The 18837-nt window shown below is 38.3% G+C and overlaps 1 protein-coding gene across 1 annotated transcript in view; it reads left to right on the top strand.

Moving 5' to 3' along the window:
• SHANK2 (SH3 and multiple ankyrin repeat domains 2) overlaps positions 1 to 11912 on the top strand; it is a 362929-nt gene extending 351017 nt beyond the window's left edge. Inside the window, exon 24 of the mRNA XM_063289598.1 lies at positions 6139 to 11912. Coding sequence (XP_063145668.1) covers positions 6139 to 6709 — 571 coding nt within the window. The 3' untranslated portion in view covers positions 6710 to 11912. The remainder of the gene's footprint in view (positions 1 to 6138) is intronic.
• Positions 11913 to 18837: the final 6925 nt, after the last annotated feature.

The raw sequence follows: 18837 nt of genomic DNA, 5'->3' as shown, positions 1-18837 counted from the left end.
CCTCTGTTGCAGTTGTAGCAACTTAGCTAGAGGATTCTAACTCTGTGTTTTTAAATGAATGTAATATGCAATGAAGCATTTAACATTGCATATATTTTATCCAAAACTGTTACTTTTCAACATGCACATACTCATGCTATTCCCTTTCAAGATATGCTCCATTGTGCAAAGTGCAGAAAAGTAATGTGAAATAATAAGCTAAAGAAATTAAAGATGGGAAATAAAAGAACATTTAATTTAATTCAGTCTAGTTTAGTCCACTGCCATTCATTATTTTGTTGTTTATTCATTCAGTCACTTCTGACTCTTTGTGACTTCATGGATCAGCCCATACCAGAGCTTCCTGTCAGTTGTCACCACCCCCAGCTCCCCAAAGGTCAAATCCATCACCTCTAGAATATCATCCATCCACCTTGCCCTTGGTCGGCCCCTCTTCTTTTTGCCTTCCACTCTCCCTAGTACCAGCATCTTCTCCAGGGTGTCCTGCCTTCTCATTATGTGGCCAAAGTATTTCAGTTTTGCCTTTAATATCATTCCCTCAAGTGAGCAGCCTGGCTTTATTTCTTGGAGTATGGACTGGTTTGATCTTCTTGCAGTCCAAGGCACTCTCAGAATTTTCCTCCAACACCACAGTTCCAAAGCATCGATCTTCCTTCTCTCAGCCTTCCTGATGGTCCAGCTCTCGCAGCCATATGGTAGTACGGGGAACACCATTGCTTTAACTATGCGGACCTTTGTTGTCAGCGTGATGTCTCTGCTCTTAACTATTTTATCGAGCTTTGTCATTGCTCTCCTCCGAAGAATTAAACGTCTTCTGATTTTCTGGCTGCAGTCAGTGCCTGCAGTAATCTTTGCACTTAGAAATACAAAGTCTGTCACTGCCTCTACATTTTCTCCCTCTATTTGCCAGTTATCAATCAAGCTGGTTGCCATAATCTTGGTTTTTTTGAGGTTTAGCTGCAAGCCAGCTTTTGCACTTTCTTCCTTCACCTTTGTCATGAGGCTCCTCAGTTCCTCCTCGCTTTCAGCCATCAAAGTGGTATCATCTGCATATCTGAGGTTGTTAATGTTTCTTCCAGCCATTTTAACCCCAGTCTTGGATTCATCCAGCCTAGCACGTCACATGATGTGTTCTGAGTACAAGTTGAATAGGTAGGGTGAGAGTATACAGCCCTGCTGTACTCCTTTCCCAATCCTAAACCAGTCCGTTGTTCCATGGTCTGTTCTTACTGTTGCTACTTGGTCGTTATACAGATTCTTCAGGAGGCAGACAAGATGACTTGGTATCCCCATACTGCTAAGAACTTTCCACAGTTTGTTATGGTCCACACAGAGGCTTTAGAATAGTCAATAAACCAGAAATAGATCTTTTTCTGAAACTCCCAGGCTTTTTCCATTTTCCAGCGGATATTGGCAATTTGGTCCCTAGTTCGTCTGCCTTTTCTAAACCCAGCTCGTACATCTGGCAATTCTCGCTCCATGAGTTGCTGGAGTCTACCTTGCAGGATTTTGAGCATTACCTTACTGGCATGTGAAATAAGTGCCACTGTTTGATAGTTTGAACATTCTTTAGTGTTTCCCTTTTTTGGTATGGGGATATAAGTTGATTTTTTCCAATCTTATGGCCATTCTTGTGTTTTCCAAATTCATTATACCATTCATTATACTTCTCCATATTTTCTATCCTTGTAAATCATTCTTGCTTCCACCACATTCATACACCAATTTTACATGGTTTTTTGTACTTTAAGCCTCTCTGTTTTTCAGGATCTCATCAACTCTGCCCAATCATAACTTTCTCATCTTCCCTTTTCTCTTGATTTGTTTGCTCTGCCTTCATATATTTGTTTTATGAATTGGTCCTAATTTGTTCTCTCTATATGATCAAACCATCTGAACATACTTCCTTCATACTGACTACTCATTTTTGTGTTCAGTCTAAATTAATTCAATATCCATCAATTCTTGACCTTCTGGTTTTACCACATGCACTGCTTAAGTTTCCCACTTCGTTTTTTTGTTTCCCTTGGCACATCCAATTCTAATCACTCTCATACATTTATTTTCACTTCTTTTGACAAGCATTCATTCCTTACAACATGCTGTGTACTATTTATTATCTTTATACTAGCTTTTGCACATCTTGAAATTTCTGCATTCATTTCCCCATTTTTGTTAAATATTTGACCAAATATTCGGATTCACCTACACATAGTTCTATGCTTCACAACCACAATTGGGACCAGCAACTCCATCACTAAATGACATGGTCAAGTGACCATGACTTGCTATTTTACTGCTGGCTTCTCCATTGACTCTGGTTGTCAGGAGCTGGCTGTGAAGCACACAAATTATGATGGTTGTAAACGCCTGACAGTTGCAAGGTGCTCAAATCTCAATCACATGACCATGGGGATGCTGCGCCAGTCGTAAGTGCAAGGACCGGTTGTAAAGTTACTTTTCAGCACCATTGTAACTTTGAACAGTCTCTAAACAGGCAGAGGTTAAGTGAGGACTACCTGTACTTGTATTTACTTATTGTAGTTTTTGGTTGTTTATAGTAATTTGTAATTATTTTCTTTCTTTTCCTTGTTTCATCATATAATTTTCTTATATTTACTGTGAAATGTTCAGGTTTTCAGCTAACAACAAGGCATAATCAGAATACAACCAACACATCACTACATGCCATCTTTTGCATTTATCCATAAATACATTAAACAACCAGTTGAACATCACATATCCTTACCTATTCCCTGCTCAGTGTTTAATCATTTACTAAGCATTTTATTTATTCCATGCATGTTTTACTTCCATCATCTCCTTTTCTCATTGCATTCAGCAGCCAGTGTTCATGGTCTTACAAAATATTTCATTGTCCAAGCCTATTCACTTTATCATATCATAATCAACAAATATACAATAAACTCTCTCATGCATTCATACATTTCTCAATGACTGTTGAACTCTGTGCGCTCCCTGCCCAGCATGAAGCTGCCCTGAACTTCCTGATTTTTGCCTCTGGTATCCTTTCAATCGGAATTCTGCCAAGCACCTTCCCAGAGATACATAATAACTTAATCCCGCTGTAGTTTTTGCATTCACTCTTGTTACCTTTCCCTTTACATAGGGAGCAGTAACAGCATTCTTCCGGTCGTCCTGCACAGATTCAGTCTTCAGACACAATGTCACAATAGCCCTTTCACAAGGAAATTATATATTTTAAGATTCCTTTGGTTATGCCAACTACATCTTGCCATTTTCCAATATTCTCATTTAGGATTTCCTTTTTATCAGTATTTTTCTTGGACATTAATATTTCTAGATTTATTTGAATTCTACTGTTCAGTGTATCCTTGGATTCCCATGTAAATATCAAAAATAGTCCTCATAATATTCCCTCACTTTAATGTCATCTCAAATTATGTCATCGTTTTTAAAAAGGTTCTGTTCACCCTGTTGGAGGCTCCTGGTTTAGTCCTCTTCTCCAACCCCTTCCAAACAAATTTTAAAATTTCCCCCAAATCACCTGCATGCTTTATTACCTCAAGTTTTCAACCTTAACTGTTTTCTCTGCTTCATACAAGTGTTATCTTTGCTTTTTTGACATATGTTTGCAATTACCTTTTTCTTCATACATATTCTTCTCATTTTTTGCAGCAACCACAACCACTCCATTATTTTTCCCTTTATCCATAGCCACATTCCTGTTACCGTTCTACCAAGCAACTTCTTTTATACTTCCCATTAGAATAACTCCATACAATTCTTTGGAACTTTATAACATACTGTAATTCTTTTCACTCTGTTTCAAGCAGCTTCCATACTCTGTTTCCTTAATGTTCACTTTCCATTCATTCTGTTGGGAGATTAATCTGTCTTCCTCTGCTTCCTCATACATCTCTTAGATTCCAAGGCTCAAGCCTCCCTGTGTGTTAACATCAGATGGGCATAGCAAAGGCATCGGCAGAATCCAATGGCTTAATCGGAATAATGAATGAGCATATTGACATCTCATTCAAGCTCCACCCCTTACATCACAAAGAATATATAAAAGGGTAGAGCTTGCAGCATGGCATTAAAGCACTAGTTTTGTCATTCCACTCCAGCAGTAGCCAGTGGGCCATTTACACTGACTTTAGTCGCCCATCATGGCTTTGCCCAGTTGAAGCTTTCATATCATGCCTTTAAAATTAGAAAAGTTGTACACTAGATGATCAGCCCTAGTCAGACGCATGCCATATGTTCCATTTCCTGCTAACATTAAGGACAATGCCAGTCAGTGTAGGCACATTTTGGCCAGCATGTCACAAGTGAAATCAAAAGCCAGTTTTACCCCAAGCATGCTTTTTTAGAATAGCCTCTAAACAAGCTATGGATCTGTAATCTAGAGATTATTTTGCAAATAATTTACTGTTATCCACATCCCACCAACTTGGAAGCACATGCAAATATCAGGCCATAGTTATGAAAAAGGCCTGTAGAACTCAGTAGGACTTACTTCTAAATGAAGATAGTGGGTTGTTTTGCTTGTCTTAAAAGAACATAGAAATTTGGGGTGATAGTTTTATAGCCAAACAATTGCAGCAGACTTTCTGCTAGTAAATTTTGTTTTGTAAATAACACTTTATTTAAATCGTATTAAAATAGTTCAAAATAATTAAAATTCACCTACTGCTTTTTATTGGGTATATTTACTGGTATAATGCAATAATATAATGTGAAAGAATAATTTTACATAACATGTACATGTACATAAGAGTATTAAAGTATGGAACAAAGTATTACTGTTCAGGCATTCGTACAAGTTCCTTAATTGCCATAAACATGTGAAGCATGGTTGCAGTCCCTCCCATTGAAATCAATGGCTAATCCCACCATGAGCTTCATTTTATAGAACATATTGCACTTAAATAGATGTTTAGTCACCTGAACTGTAACCTCTTGATCCATGGATCTTATTGCTAAGGAGGTATAAGATTTCAGCCTCAAAAGGAATTAAATTGGAACAAAGAAACATAGGGTAATTGTTCTTCTGCATGGAAATCTTTAGTAGAAGGCAAAAGATTTATAAAATCTAAAGAGACACCAGAGTGATGCTATAATGTAACTAACCCAACTTAATGAATTACTTGCTTCAATAAGTGAATAAATGAGTATGTACAACTTATCATTTATAAGATAAATGTAAACACACCAGAAATGTTTCACTGTTACTTTGCAAATAAGATATGCTGGTGTCACGCGCTTATGAAAAGCGTACAGATAGTCCTCGGTTAACGACAGCAATTGGGACTGGAATGTCCATCACCAAGTAATGTGATTGTAAAGCATGACATCACATTATTGCACCACTTAGCAATGGCAGTTCCAGCACTTCCAGTTGCCATTGTTAAGCAAATCCTGCACTATCATTAAGCACACCATCACATGGTCACCACTTGCAACCTCCTGCTGGCTTCCCCATTGACTTTGCTTGTTAGAAGCCGGCAATGAAGGCTACAATTGGCAGTCATGAGTGCAGGACACTGCGATGGCTGGAACTTCTAGGACTGGTCATAAGGAGCACTCATTCAGCACTGTTGTAAGTTCAAATGGTCACTGACCAAGTGGTTGTTAAGCAAGGACCACCTGTACAGGTAAGTAAGAAGGGCCAGAAGTATTCATAATATTCTTCAAGATTACCTGATAGGATTGACCATTAGCACATTTAACACCGTAGCTTTGGCATACGATATTCAGCAAGCTGCTATCTTGTATTGCAGGTTCCTTCCTTTTTATGAGATGTGGGCAGTAAACAAAAATTGCATTACAATAACAAAAATGACATTTAACTCTGGTGATTGTGTCCATTGTTCTGTTTCTGAGGATCTTCTAAAGGAACTGCTACCTCATTCTGTTTCACAAGCGTTTAATGGCATGTCATAGGATGTTAATAGTATGTTTAAGATAATAGCCTTTAGTTTTTAAATCATTTAAAAAGTTGCTTATAATGTTGATACTATTGTTGTTTTTATAAAGTTGTATGTATTTATAACCTATATACATATATTTCTAACTTTTAATATGGAATAGCACTGAGATTAATCTATGTGACTTAATGAAAGTCTAAATATTTTTTGTTCATTTTTGTTTCAGGAGCACAGAAGTCATGAGCACAGTCTCAGGTACCCGGAGTTCAACCGTCACTTTTACTGTTCGGCCTGGAACTAGCCAGCCCATCACTCTGCAGAGCAGAGTCCCGGACTATGATAGCAGGACATCAGGAGCCAGACATGCTCCAAGCCCAGTGGTTTCACCAACAGAGATAAGTAAAGACATCCTGCCTGCTCCTTTGCCTGCTGCTGTTCCAGCTGCATCTCCTTCTCCAACTCCTGATGTTTTTAGCCTACCCAGCCAGCCTCCTTCTGGAGACCTCTTTGCTTTGAATACCGGGCGCAGCAGGTCTCCTTCTCCCTCAATATTGCAACAGCCAGTCTCAAATAAGCCTTTTACAACTAAACCTGTCCACCTGTGGACTAAACCAGATGTGGCAGATTGGTTGGAAAGTTTAAACTTAGGTGAACATAAAGAGACCTTTATGGATAATGAAATAGATGGCACTCACTTGCCAAACCTTCAGAAGGAAGACTTGATAGACCTTGGCGTGACTAGGGTTGGTCACAGAATGAACATAGAAAGAGCCTTGAAACAGCTGTTGGACAGATAGGAATGGCTGGTCTTGCCTCACAAACCTTTGTTATAAATAGAGATAGGCTGGTATCAAAACACCCCAAATGCCTTGGCTCCCCGAGAGTAGCACCAAATTAAAAAGTATCAGTTAGATTGCAAACCTATGTCCAGAATCAATCTCATGTCAATCCACATTAATGGGACCAAATATTTTAAAAATGGATGGGGCAAGTAAGAGAGAAAATAAAGAATGGAAATAATTGTGAACTTAAAAAAACACATTTGTAAGCTCGGACCATATTGATATTATTTCAAAAGTTTATATTTTTATTGCTGGGACACATACAAATATCATTCCTTTTTTAATGTATGGATTGGTTTTCTGTTAGAAATGCCTTTCTGCTTGAAAAATAATGTGTCATCGTCTTTTTGGTTTAAAACCCACAGGTATTTCTCCATGTACTATAACATGTTGTGTCCAGCTCTTTCTGCAATCTGCTTTCATATGACTAATATTTCATATGATTGTTGGACTCAGTCCCATTGCTGTGGTCAGACAACTTCTCCTTTCAGTTTTTCTATACTGATTCCCGGTTAGTTCTGCCATTTAATTTTCTGCTAAAATTCATGTTTTTCATGATGTATTTACTGATTTTTTAAAAACTTCTATACGTTCATAGTATTGCCAGAGATTTAAAAAAATGTCAGAAGTTTTTGGCTTGATTATTATGTTGATTTCTTTGGAAATGAAGTTAGTTCTTGTCATCCAGTGTAATTCTGTTACTTGACTTTTAAGTCTTTATTTTTCCATTTATGTTTAGTGCCTTTCCAAATTGCCGCATAGTTTTTAGGCATGCTTTCTTTTCATTTATAATGCAGTATGATGTCTGAAAGCTATGTAAGAGATCTTAGCTACCTAAAATAAAACTAAAACTATTTGTAAGAAATTGGAATTGAAGATATCTGTGCACAGTCAGATAGTAGTTCAAGTAAGATCCTTTCAAGATTTCTTTGTGATGGACTGGATGATAGGTAAGTATTTCAGGTTCGAACTTTCAAAATAGTAAGCATTTATCAAGCCTGTTTTGATTTTCTCTCATACAGGATTGAGTTGTTTGGACAATATTGCACAAGACCTTTTCTTTTAGGTGGAAACAGGTACCAAGATTAGATGTCTCCTCTTTTTACAAGAGCATCAGTGAGGGTGGGTTTTGGATGGGGGGAGCAGTGTTTTGGCTTCCCAAATAGAGTTAAGTTCCACTTTTTAAAGAACTTTGTTTTATGTGAAGGTTACTTTTGCTGGATCAAAGTGATCGCGTGTGATAGTGGACTTTATTACAATTGTGATCCCCATAGTGTCATAGAAAGCATGGTGAATTTCCCTTCTGCAATTTTGTATGTGGATGCACAAATCAATGCACAAGCTGCAGTCAAAACTAACTGTACAGAGGTGGCTTCTTCACCTCGAAAAAGTTCTTTGGATCTTTGACCTGCTTATTCTTGCCTTCTTAAGGAAACCAGCTCTTGATGAATCTGCGTGGCACAAGCCTGTTTACTTATGGAAGTGGATTTAAATCGTTACTGTCTTATTGTATTAGGAAGATGTTGCCTGGCATCTGTAAGAAGTATGAAATGAAAATACTAATAAAGGTACATGTTACTGAAATAGTTTCATGAAAACTGTAGGTACCTGTTATATATGCAAGGGACAATTTTTCTAAAAATGGAGATCAAGAGTTTCATCTTAATAATAATCTTTTGCTTAAAACTGAACTGCAGGATTCTTCTGTGCTTCCTTCCCATACAAACTACTGTGTTTTAGGAGAATCCACTTAGTCCTGGATCTTGCAAATTAAAGAAAAGGTTAAGACAAAATTATGTTCAAAACTGTTTATGAAATTTAGAGTGGATTTTTAAAAGTACAAAAGTTCTTTTGCCAGGCATACATATTTTCAGATTTGGTTTGGTAAATATTCTCTTTACTTACTCTCTCTCCCACCATAAATAATCCACATTAGCAATGTTGTGGTTCACAGTTTCATGAATAATTTAGCCTGTACATGTGTGGTTGCTTAATCATTTAATTGGAAGGCATCTCAGTTCATTTCTTAATATGTCCCAGCCTATCTCTAATTATAATTTTATTTTCTCACAACTGAATGTCTAATTAGGGGTCTGCAACAGCCCTAGAATTAGTACATAAAGTTCAGCAATTTCAATATCTTTCTTTATTGCAAGTTTAAATAGTTGTACAGATAGTTTATAAGCACAATATTTTAAAAATATAAGTGGCTGGTCTACTGGGCAGCCTTTGTGCCACTTCAGTGCTAGAAATTAAAAAAAAAACTTTTGTGATTTACTACTATTTCTGTGGAATAAGTATTAAGTCTTGACCTTTTTAAATCAATATCATTTGGATGCATCTGAACCAGCAGAGCTGTGTTATATTTTCTATCTTTGCTAAAACTTCTTCAGATGATGTGTCTCTTCAAACCTGGTAACAATTAACAATACAGTGGATAATTATAAAAAATAGTCAGCCCCCCTCCTTCTGCTATCAAAACTGGTCTTTTAAGTTTTTGTCTCTTAGATTCTTTTCCGATTTCTATCCACACTTGAATACTCCAAGTGGATTTGTAATTAAAATCAAGTTTCAGTGCAAAACCATTAAAATGTTGATATAGTTGTATCTAGAGGACAATATTCACATATTTGATGGCAACAACAAAAAAATCATCAAAATTTCTTTTGGTGGGGCAGGGGAAGGGTGTAAAAATAAGATGATTCTGACATCATTGTCTTCCATTTGGTGATAATGCAGAATTCAGTAAATAAACCATGATGCCATGCTCCTTTTTTATTTCTCTGAGTGCAGTTGGTGTTACCTCTATAATGTGCCAGAAAATGCATTAGGACAAGTGATAGGAGAAAAAAAAAATAGGGAAAATTACTTTTAAGCTGCTGTTAATACCTTTTACTGTTTAATATATGGTGATATGTAAATGAATTATAGGTGACGGTACTCCCTTTCTTAAAAGGGGTCTCTTGCCCATGTATCTTTTTCAGGCACTTACATAGTGAGGAGTACAATATAATTATTAGAGAACACTTTAAACATCAAAGAGCTAATGAAATAATTTATTTTTACATAATGTCTTTTGATCTAGAGAGTAATAGGGCCTGCAAGGAACTGCTTTACATCAAGAAAAACACCTTGGGCAAGCTGAAATAGTCTTTAGCACTGTTTGATGGCTTTATAATAGAGAGCAATAGTAAAAGATGCAGCATTCTCCTAGCATTTTGGTCAATGTTGAAAATGTCAGGAGTAGATTGGCCCTTTTAATGTTATGCTACTTTGATGGTGCAAAATACAGTGATAAAAATAATCTTGTTATGATATTCCAGGTTTTAGGAACAACTTTTGTTTATATACTGTAATTTAATAAATTGCATTTACATGCTTAGTTTCTGTAATATTTGTGTATACAATACCAAAACCACACAAGATGTAAATTGTGTATAACTACACAGACTCCTTTCCCTAGGTGTCTAGTTTTGATTCATATATTATAAAATGACTATATGTGACTGTTGATTTACAGAATTTACATATCACAGAAGCTAGCTCTTTGTGGTACTTAAGTTAATAAAAGTGATTTTTCTGAGTTCCTTTACAAATAAGCATTATCCAGTTGATCTGGCAATGACTCTGTGTATGAGCCTCTAATAATGATAATTTTCTCATTACATCTTTTTTTTTCTTTTCTAGAGAGTAATGTTTTTGGTATGGTTTGTGTAACAACTATGTTCACGTTATCTATGTTGCTGTAATTTTTGTGCTTTAATTCCTCTAATTTCCAACTGATAAAACAAAATCAAGCTCCTGTAACTTGCACTTTCCCTAATCCTTACTACTCTTGTATGGCAACCAAAATTACTGTAAGAAATAAATATCATATTGCACTAAGGTTGTGGTTCTGATTACAAAAAGCAAATCCAGTCTGAATCTTTTATTTCTAAAAAGAGTTGCCAAACTTTCCACTTAACATTAAACTTTTTTTAAGTTCCCTTTTTTTAAAGCTTGTGTGTGATATCCATAGAATTTAGAGTTAAAGCTTTCTGAAATTGATCCTGAATGCCATATTCATATTCCAGAATGAGAACTGCATTATAGAAAACATTTATATGTTGGACTAATTTGTTGGAGGGGGGTTGTTTGTTCGTTTCATCAGAAGAATTTTAAACACAAGGATTTTGAACTTCTGAAAGGATTATTATTGTTACAGGTGACCATTAGTATAGTGAACTACTGAGATGTTCATTGAAGGAACAGGTTAAAGCAGTGTTTCTCAACCTTAGCATCTTTTTAGACATGTGGACTCAGCCAGTTGAAGTCTATGCATTTTAAAGTTGCTAAGGTTGAGAAACACAGGGTTAAAGGGAAAAAACAAAGCCCTTAGGCCAGAATTTTTATTTATTTTAAAATTTATTTTATTTATAAGCCACCTAGCTCTTAAACAATAATAATGGCTATCACCAGTGTATCACCACCAGAGATGGCTCCCTCTGATGTTGATGGTCTCTAGTTTGAGGACGAAAGCATTCCCTGCTTGCACCTTTGGATGAAAGCTATCAAAATGGACCATTTTGATCAGCTGCTTATCAGCATGCAAGCTAAGATACTTCTACCAAGCTGAATGGACCTAACTCCTGCTCCCCTTCCATGCAGTGATCCTTTGACAGATAGGCTTATTTGTCTTTGTGAAGGTGATGCACTTGTTAAGGCTGTACTTCTTGCTGCTAGGATTCTGAATGAAAGTGAGTTACAAATCTGGTTTGTAGGTAACTTAAGTTCTGTCAATACCTAAAGAAGGCTTCAAATTTCTTTCCAACTGGAAAAAAAATTAACTTTTAGAAATATCCAATCTTCTCTCCAGCTCTAAATGGTTTACATGCTGAATGATCCTGTTGGGAGATCCTTTAGTTACATCACTTTCCATAAACGGATGAGCCTTGATTTATTTTGAGCTTAACATACTTTCCAAGTAGTTTTTCAATACATCTGAATATCTGGAATAATGGAAGAGACCTGCGTATCTTCGTTCTTGTTACTGTTTACTTTGATTCAGTTATCCTAACCACCAAGAGGCATTATCTTTATATAGTTAGAGACATACTTTCACATACTGTTTTTTTTTTTTTTTTTTGCAAATATCCACATCTGCCCTATTCTGAAACTGTCAGGGCTATGTACACTTCAAATTAATAACTTTCCTGAAATAAACCTGATTTAAACGAATTGTTTCTTCTAGTTCTTCTGTTTCAAGAGAACAAGACTTACATCAACAGGGTTCTCAAGAACAGCTCTGTAAGTTGTATACTGATGTAACAGGAAAAACAAACTGAAGTACCCAGTGTGACCTTCAGATATTTTGAAATGAGTTGTATCAAATACTGTAACAAAACTGTACTTTTTAATTAAAAGGTCCATTGTAGCATCAGTGCATCATAGTAATAGTGCCTTGTGTTTTTTTAATCAAAGGATTCCATCACTGAACAGCTTTAGAAAAAGGTTCAAATTGTTTCATGTTTGGAAAAAGCTTTCGGTTCTCTCAGTATTAAAACTATGATCTGATGAATCACCATTGTATTTTTAATTCAGTAAAATTATTATAGTTGTTCATCACTAACAAATGATGCTAATGTGCACACTGCACGTATGTGCAATGTGCAAGGCCCTAATTTATGTATGTTGATGATGGTAGTGCAATAGTTTATGTCATGTACCAAGCCATAGGTCAGTGTTTTTCAAACTTGGCAATTTTAAGATGTGTGGACTTCAACTCCCAGAATTCCCCAGCCAGCATCTTAAAGGTGCCAAGTTTGAAAAACACTGCCATAGATTTTAACAGTTAATTATACAGATTCTTAGTGGCATTAGCTGAAGAACATGACCTGAAAGAATGTATATAAAGGTGGTGTATTTTTTTTAAAACTTCTTTCTTATATTTTATTTATTTTTTAAACATATTCTTACTAATTAAGTTATTTAATAGTACAACCCTAACAATGTTGGGGAAGTAGAATGTTAGTGGGACTTAGAAAATATTTGCAAGTTCAGCCTGTTATTAAAAATCTTCAGCTTAAAACAGTGAATGAATAGAGCAGTCTATACAAAAGCTTTAATTTGTAACTTGCTTATCAAAATAAGCAGCACATAGGATCGTGACATATTAAATAGATGGAAGTTATATGTAAATATTCATCCATGTTACAAAAGAAAGGATTAAGAACTTCAGCTTTCAGATTTTGAAAAGCTGAAGATAAAAACCTGAATGTAAGGAATCCTTTAAGGGATTGCAAAACTTCAGTGTAACTGATCACTTTTTTCAGTGAGAAAAAAATCAGACTTGCAGTAGGAGATTGATTGATTGATTGATTACCATTTATACAGCTGCCCATCTCACAACAGTGACTCTGGGCAGTATACAAAGATTAAAACCATCATAACAGTATAAGTCTGTGATGCCCTGCTTAACCAATGACCCTTCAAACGAAAAACACATTGCCAACAGAGCTCACCTGCCTGGCCCCAAAACCTGGAGGAAGAGCCAGGTCTTCAGAGCCTTACAAAAGTCTAACATGATCAGGGCCATCTGGATTGGAGGGGTGGGACAATTCTGTTCTACAGAACAGGTTCAGCAGTCACAGAAAAGACATGGCTCTGGTGTCCAACAAGATGGCATAGTTTAATGGAGGGACCTGGTGCATGCCCTCTCTGCTAGACCTGATGGGGCAGGCAGAAACAGTAGGGGAAAGGCAGGCCTGCAAAAGTCTGGTCCTATGTTATATATGGCTTAATGGGCAGTAACCAGCACCATGAATTCAATTTGGAAGCCTACTGGGAGCCAGTGCAGCTTCCTGACCAATGGTGTTATATGAGTATATCAAAATACACCAAAAGCTGCTTGTGCTGCTGCATTTTGGACCAGCTGCTGCTTCTGGATACTCTTCAAGAGCAACCCCATGTAGAGTGTGTTACAGTAATCCAAGTATGTGGTTGGGTAAGGCCTAAGTCACCATAAGCAAGGAATGGTGCACAAGATGATGCACAAGATGAACCTGAGCAAAGGCCCCCCCTAGCCACGTATGCTACCTGCTCAGTCCAGGACGACCCTGGAATTGTGCACCAGCTCTGTCTGGGGAAGGGCACCCCCTGGCATCATTAAAGATGGAAAGTCTCTGAACTGGGGGGCAGAGGGTCTTAAAACCCACAGCAACTCAGTCTTGTCAGGGTTGAGCCGAAATTTGTTCTCTCTATCCAGCCCCACAAATTGGTGCCAGCTATTTCAGTTCTAAAACTAGCCTGCACAGACAAGTTCAGCTTTGCAGGACTGGTTCTTTGCTAGAACACTGAAATCTACCAGCGAGGTTTGTGCAGGATGGAAGACTGGAGGCCACAAAGGAACCAGACATTGGAAGAAAACACACACGTGCGTGGACAGCATTCTATTCAAAGGAGCAATCAGTTCAGATTAACTAATAGTCTATATTCAGAATATGAATATACATGCTGAGAGAAAAGTGATTAATTTGAGGCAAGACATTACAGCAGCATTTGTTTTAATTCACAGTCTTAAGATCAATCATGCTATAAAGTCTAACTTTTGCAACTGGGAAACATCTAGTTTAAGGGAAGAAACTTGCATCTTGAGAAGTGGGTAAGTATATGATTCCTATTTTGTTCTTCGCCATTATTAAGCAACTGGTGGTCAGGAGTGCCAGGAGATCTACATTGTCCAGAGAATGACAGGTGATCAGAAACCCCTGAGCTCTAATATAAATCATCCAAAAAACTTTCAGTATGGAGCACTAGGATAGGAAGACTACTAGAATACTAGCAGTATTCATCTCAAATGAAAAAGAGGTGGGAGGGCAGGTTTAGAACATACACTGTTAAAACTGAGCTCTCTAGCAAACAAGAAAGAGAACAGTTTTCATCCTGCCATGTACCAAAGCCAAGAGCTATGCAAGCCACCCAAGTGCTATGGGTAACTACATGTTTAATATGCAGATCTCAGGTTAAAATGCTGCACATAATTGCTAGCAGAGGGGTTCATGATTACACAGTCTCTTCGGTCACATAAGCAGCAGCTGGGACAATCACAGCTTTTTGCATCACTCAACCTTTGCCATTTTGTCCTGGCACATCTCTCCTACTTCACGATTATTTGGTGTGATTTCTGCTGCTTAGCTAATCATAGCAGACCGTCTTATTCAGATTTCACTCTTCCATTCTTCTCTATCTGTAAAGAAGATTCTTGTCAGTTATTACATAGCTAATATCATACCTTGCTAGAGTTCACATGGCAAAAGGGTAGAAAATTTACAAAGGGGAAACCCTAAGCCCGTAAGCTCTCCTTCCATCTAAAACCACATCCTTGGTTTAGCAGAAGGAGAAGAATCATCACTTTTTGTGGACAGAATTAAGTGAGCATTTTTAATGAATCCATAACGGTGCGGGCAGCAGAAGCAGTACAGCTACGTACAGTTTAGAAGCTTTTTGGCCCAGCAAGACCATGTGTCTGTGGAGAGCCAGTTTGGTCTATTGGTCAAGGCACCAGGCTAGAAACCAGGCGACTGAGAGTTCTAGTCCCACCTTAGGCATGAAAGCCGGCTGGGTGACCTTGGGCCAGTCACTCTCTCTCAGCCCAACTCACCTCACAGGGTTGTTGTCGTGGGGAAAATAGGAGGAGGAAGGATTATTAAGTATGTTCGCCTCCTTCAGTTATTTATAAAAAAATAATAAAGGGGTAAAAATTAAATAAATAAATGTTTTCCATACTTACGTCTTGAATGGGGTGGCGCCTTTTCTATTCAGAACTGGTATGAAACGTGGGAATGTTCCTGGACTCACAGCTCCTGCTCAAGGGGCATGGCATACTATGGCCAGGAAACCTTTGCACAGCAAGGGACAGATCACCTTGAAGAGGGCTACTGGGTAGCTATCAGTGGATACGATCAGAGTGAAAAAGATACATTTTGCCACTCTTATTGTCATGATGCAATCTCCATTAGGGGCTCCTACTCCTACTCAGTCATATTCACTCTTGTCTTCTCCAACAGTCTTCTAGGAGTCCCTTCTGGTGTTTCACCTCTCCAAGATCCTCAGAAAACTAAGGTGCACCCTGAGATTAATGCATAGTGAGAAGTCACATAGGAACAATCCAATCCAAAGCCCTTGTCACACGCCCATTCTAAGCAGCCACTAAGGCTTCAGTTGAACTGCCCACCCAATTCTCTGGGAAAACCCCAAGTTCCCACTAGAACCTATCAGGATCCATTAGCTGCCTGTGGGGTGGGATGGGTGTGTGTTTGTGTGTGGAAACATTGCCCTAATAGATCCTACCTCTCTGCATTAGGGTGGGGTAGAATGCAGCACTGATAAACTAGAAAGTGATCACAGTGACCTGAGCATGGCAGTGACTGATGGTGATGTCCCCCATTACCATATTATATTGTAACTAGAAAAGGAAGGTCCTGAGTCATTTTCTGACTCCTTGGGGGACCCTGCTTTCGCGTAACTACTCCAAGACAAAAACCAGATGTAACATGTAATCCCTGCCATGTTTCAGGCCTGTGGATCAGGTCCATGGTTGCCATGGCATCTGTGAAACCCTGAGCTGCTCAAGAATTCAATATTACCCCAGGACTAAGTTAAAATCCCCAAGTGTCCTGACTACCAGGAAACACACTGAGACAATGACTTGGTCTCTAATATTTATTACTAGTACTTAACAAGAATCCTAACAAACTGAGGAAGCGTGGGAAAAACCCAGCCATATAAACCCCAAAGGTTAAGGCGGTCCCGATCTGTCTCTCTTTGAATGGCTGAACAGTTCCTCAGTGCTACGCATGCGCTTGACAGTCTGGGTGGGAGCCCCCTGCTCGCCATCCTTACTCATGACATCAAGTATTATAATCCCTGAGTACTCCATTGCCAAGCTAATGATGAAATGAAGCAGCTCAGGCATGAAAGTGAAGTTACTGCATAGTAAAGATGCTGGTACAGCAACAACAAACTCACCTAGAGTTTCCCAAGAACCCAATTTAAGCCAAAGAATCTCACAAGCAGTCTCTCTGAAAGCCATCAAGGCCCTTTGGAAGACTGTCACCAGTACCCCTAGCCCCACCCGGGCTCACAGCTGGTGCTGAACTCAAAACCCAGGTGGGTATATCTCTGAGAAGGCAACTTCCCCCTGTGGGCCCATTCAGGTCTGTTATACATGCCTGGTCAGCTGCCTCATTCACTCTGATCTGGCATTCAGCAGCAGCAGCTGGAATCCAGGGCCACTTAGGACCCGGTGGCTGGCACCAAGGGTGAATACTGAAGTCTGGCAGGTGGGATTAATCACAACCATCAGCCCCACTGACCACCCCCCAAGTGGCCTGCTGTATCTTCCTCTGCCCGTCACAACCTCAAGGGTACTGCCTACCTGGTATTTGATACAGCTGCAGCATACTCTGTTGTTGATGTTTTAATAGATGTGAGAATCTGCTGCCACTTTGGGCCTCCCCCAGTCTCCTTTTGGTGAAAGTGTCTTGATTAAGGTAATTGCTTACTCCTCCCCTTCCACACAGTGATTTTTTCTGTTATTTTATAAGATCAGACTGCGATTCTTCAAGGCAAAACACATTGTGAATATTATTTAGCAGTACTGATTACTGATACTTACCATAGAGGTCTGTGTGTGTGTCTTGATACCAGTCCCTTGCACAAAATCCTCGGGAAGAACTGGAGAATGTGTGGCTCCAGATTTTTCTCAACTATAAATGTCAGTAACCTAGCCAGCACAATGATAAGGTGCTAGCTTTCATTCAGTAACATCTGGAAGACCATAAATATTGTTTCTTAGAAAGCTCTTTATTCAGAAAATGCTAGGCTAAATGGACAACTCCCATGAATGTTATAAGGCAGTGTCCTACAATCTCAAGACCTGGGTTAACTTCTACATGTCTGGCGGTATTCTAGAACAGGATGGGGAAACTGATACTTGCCTTCAGTGGTCCCCATTTTCACAATATGACAGCAAGTGTTTGTAAGAATCCAGCATTAGATTTATATAGCATCCTAAAATATACCGGTTCACATAATTGAAACCTATTATTACACTACCATCCATTTCTCTTATATGTTACCTTAACAATCACTGAGAAGTTTCTGGTCAACATACTTCACATACTTCTCAACTTGAGCAATATACACAGCTTGTTAGTTCAATTTAACTTGTTTATTTACTGCATTTATTAATTTCCCACTTCTGGACAATAGAAACAAAATAACTTTGAGAATGAACCCTTGCGGTGGGGAGTAATTACTCCTACCCGTGGAAAGAGTTTGCTGCAAACTATTGCCCATATGATCAGCCCTAAGGGAATCACTGCAGGCACCTGAACATTAGCAGCCAGCATTAGCAGAAAAAAAAGGACCCTCTGAGAGAGGAGGGACAAGGAATTGGACAATCTCAAAATAATCAAGTTGTACAATTAATTCCCAAGGATTCATTTGGACCCAGTTCTGAAGTAAATTACATTTATTTTCACTAGTAAAAAGCCCATTAACAATAAGACACATTGGAAAGTGGATCACCCTTTTCAGCGCCTCCTCAGGTCTCAATTTTTCATAATTAATTGAATCTAAGAAAATGGCCTTCCTCTTAAGGTTGGCTATTTCAGTGAAGTAGTAGTGTAAAGCAGGGTTTTGTTCAAGGCAGCAGAGAAATCTTTTTTCAATTGACTGCACCTTTTTTTTAAAAAAAATGCCAAAATTATTAGGCTATTCCAATGTACCCTGGTGTGGAAAACTGCAAGGAAAATACTTCCTTGTTCCAAGTTTATCTTCCCAGAATACTGAAATGTTTCCATTCTTACTCTATTCTTTTGGGTGGTGGGATGAATAAGTGATTGTAGCAGAACATAAATAGCAGAGGGAGTTGCTGCAATCATCTCTGAGAACTGCTAGTGCAATATTTTCTTCATCTTAGTTCACAATCTTAACAAACAAGAGATAGATGAGCTAAGTATTTTGGAGTTCTTAGTTACCAAATTATGTCTTTGGAGCATATCTGGGAGATTGTCCATAAGATTCAGAGTTTCATTCCCTCT

This window comes from Candoia aspera, chromosome 1, assembly GCF_035149785.1.
Source record: "Candoia aspera isolate rCanAsp1 chromosome 1, rCanAsp1.hap2, whole genome shotgun sequence".
Lineage (NCBI taxonomy): Eukaryota > Metazoa > Chordata > Lepidosauria > Squamata > Boidae > Candoia > Candoia aspera.
The sequence above is the reverse complement of the archived record's forward strand: the minus strand, read 5'-3'. Positions and strand labels throughout refer to the sequence as shown.